Raw genomic sequence first — 1,883 nt, 5'->3', positions numbered from 1 at the left:
ATAGACCAGTATGGAGCAGTAGACCGGTATAGACCAGTATAGAGCAGTAGACCAGTATAGACCAGTATAGACCAGTATAGACCAGTAGACCAGTATAGAGCAGTATAGACCAGTATAGAGCGGTATAGAGCAGTATAGAGCGGTATAGAGCAGTATAGAGCGGTAGACCAGTATAGACCAGTATAGAGCAGTATAGAGCAGCGGACCAGTACATGTGCTGGACTGTGTTTCATAAAGGTGGCTGATCTTTGCAGGGAGACCCCCTCCCCCAGAGCTGAATAGACACTTGTTTCTGTACCAACATCTTTATTTCATAGGATTTGAACAAAGCTGTCAAACCTGTTTGTTTAAGTTTCTTGACTTGAGTGACCTGATCAAGGTGCGGTAGATCTGACTCTAGGCTCTGGAGCTCTGCCTCATATAGGTTAACATGCTGCTGGAGCCTCTGGAATCCTGAAGCTACACACTCTTTTTCCTATGCAGCCATTTGGTTTTCGGCAGGGTTGGACAAGGGTCGCCAACGCTCGTCGTAGAGCATCGAAGAGATTCTGGCCGATCTCGTAAGTCTCATCTTCTCTGTAATGTGCTGAAACATAGATTTGGTCCACATGTTGGTTGTTCTTGTTGTATCTCACCAGGACTCTGTCCATGTTACTTTTGGGGTTGTGAGGGTCGTAAAACTGTCTGACTTCAGGTGGCAGGTCGCCTGCGTGATGGGCGTTGAGGTTGCCGATGGTGTAGTAGGTGTACTGGTGCTCATCCCTGATCACTGGGAGAAGATTTCCTCTATTCTGGAACCGATGAAAGCCATACTCTCCTGTGGTGGGATCACACAGTGCCAACTTGTTGTTGTCCAGGCAGCTGCGGACGTACCAAAGCAGCAACCTGAGACCGTGGCGAGGCGGCGGGCGACCAAAACCACTGTCCTGCAGCTCTTGTTCCGAGTCCAACGTTTGTCGAGCCGAGGTCAGAGCGAACAACCACATGAACAAATACAGCTGGAAGTACATCCTTCTGCTGAACAGCAACATTCTGAGGAACAGAAATGCAGTATCATCAACATGCTTGACCATCATGAGCATGCCAGCCTTGGATCTGACTCACCTCACCACAGAACTCTTGAGGCACCGCTGAAGGTTTGGGGACCAAGCGTTGACTTGGTGCAATGGAGATGAGACACTTGGTAAATGAGCACAGACAGGTTCCTGTTTCTCTTGAAGAAAGTGAAGAAAGAGGAAGTGATGAGCACAGCTGCAGAGGGCTGACTTTAAATAGAGCTTGAAAAAATTATGTACGTCTGGCAGCAAACGGTGAGGTTGCATCAAAAAGTAGATGAAGGTCAATGGAAGTAGGTCATATGAGCATCAGAGGTTACAGGTTTACTTGCTGCTTAATCTCTCTGCTAACAGAAACAGTACTGTTAGCACCTACAGGTGGTTCTCCTCCACTGTATCAAATGACAGAAGGAACCAATATTCTCCACTGACACAGGAGGTCACGCCCCTCTGAGCAAAACACAAGACCTAGAATCAGAGGATCGGCAGCGTCTCACATGCTGGAGGAGCTTTGGAGCATCAGTCTGGTCTGATGTCCGTGATGTTACGGCTCATTTGTTCCTGAGGACCTCAGCTTGGTCTGAGCCTGAAGTTTGACTGGCTGACTGCTGGCAAAAAAGCTTGATCATCTCTCTTTTTCTTATGAATACACTTGAGGAGGGGGTATTATCTGTTCCTGCCTCCCATGCAGAGGTCACGGTGACTGTTGCATTGACCCTTCTGGCCTCTGCACTCTGTCACCTTGATCTCATGTTCTGGATCAGTATCCTGCTCTAGGATGGACCCTGACCCAGAAGGTACTGCACTCTGTGGTTGTTTCAGGCTTCG

The 1,883-nt window shown here is 48.3% G+C and overlaps 1 protein-coding gene across 1 annotated transcript; it reads right to left on the bottom strand.

Moving 5' to 3' along the window:
• Positions 1-286: 286 nt before the first annotated feature.
• si:ch211-198c19.1 (uncharacterized protein LOC100151013 homolog) lies at positions 287-1,252 on the bottom strand. Its single transcript, XM_057045068.1, has 2 exons — positions 1,105-1,252; positions 287-1,032 (listed from the first exon to the last, which is right to left on the bottom strand). The coding sequence occupies exon 2, from the start codon at positions 1,029-1,031 to the stop codon at positions 426-428; it is 606 nt and encodes a 201-aa protein (XP_056901048.1). The 5' UTR covers position 1,032; positions 1,105-1,252; the 3' UTR covers positions 287-425.
• Between the last annotated feature and the right edge of the window lie 631 nt (positions 1,253-1,883).

This window comes from Takifugu flavidus, chromosome 10 (genome assembly GCF_003711565.1).
Source record: "Takifugu flavidus isolate HTHZ2018 chromosome 10, ASM371156v2, whole genome shotgun sequence".
NCBI classification, from domain to species: Eukaryota; Metazoa; Chordata; class Actinopteri; order Tetraodontiformes; family Tetraodontidae; genus Takifugu; species Takifugu flavidus.
The sequence above is the reverse complement of the archived record's forward strand: the minus strand, read 5'-3'. Positions and strand labels throughout refer to the sequence as shown.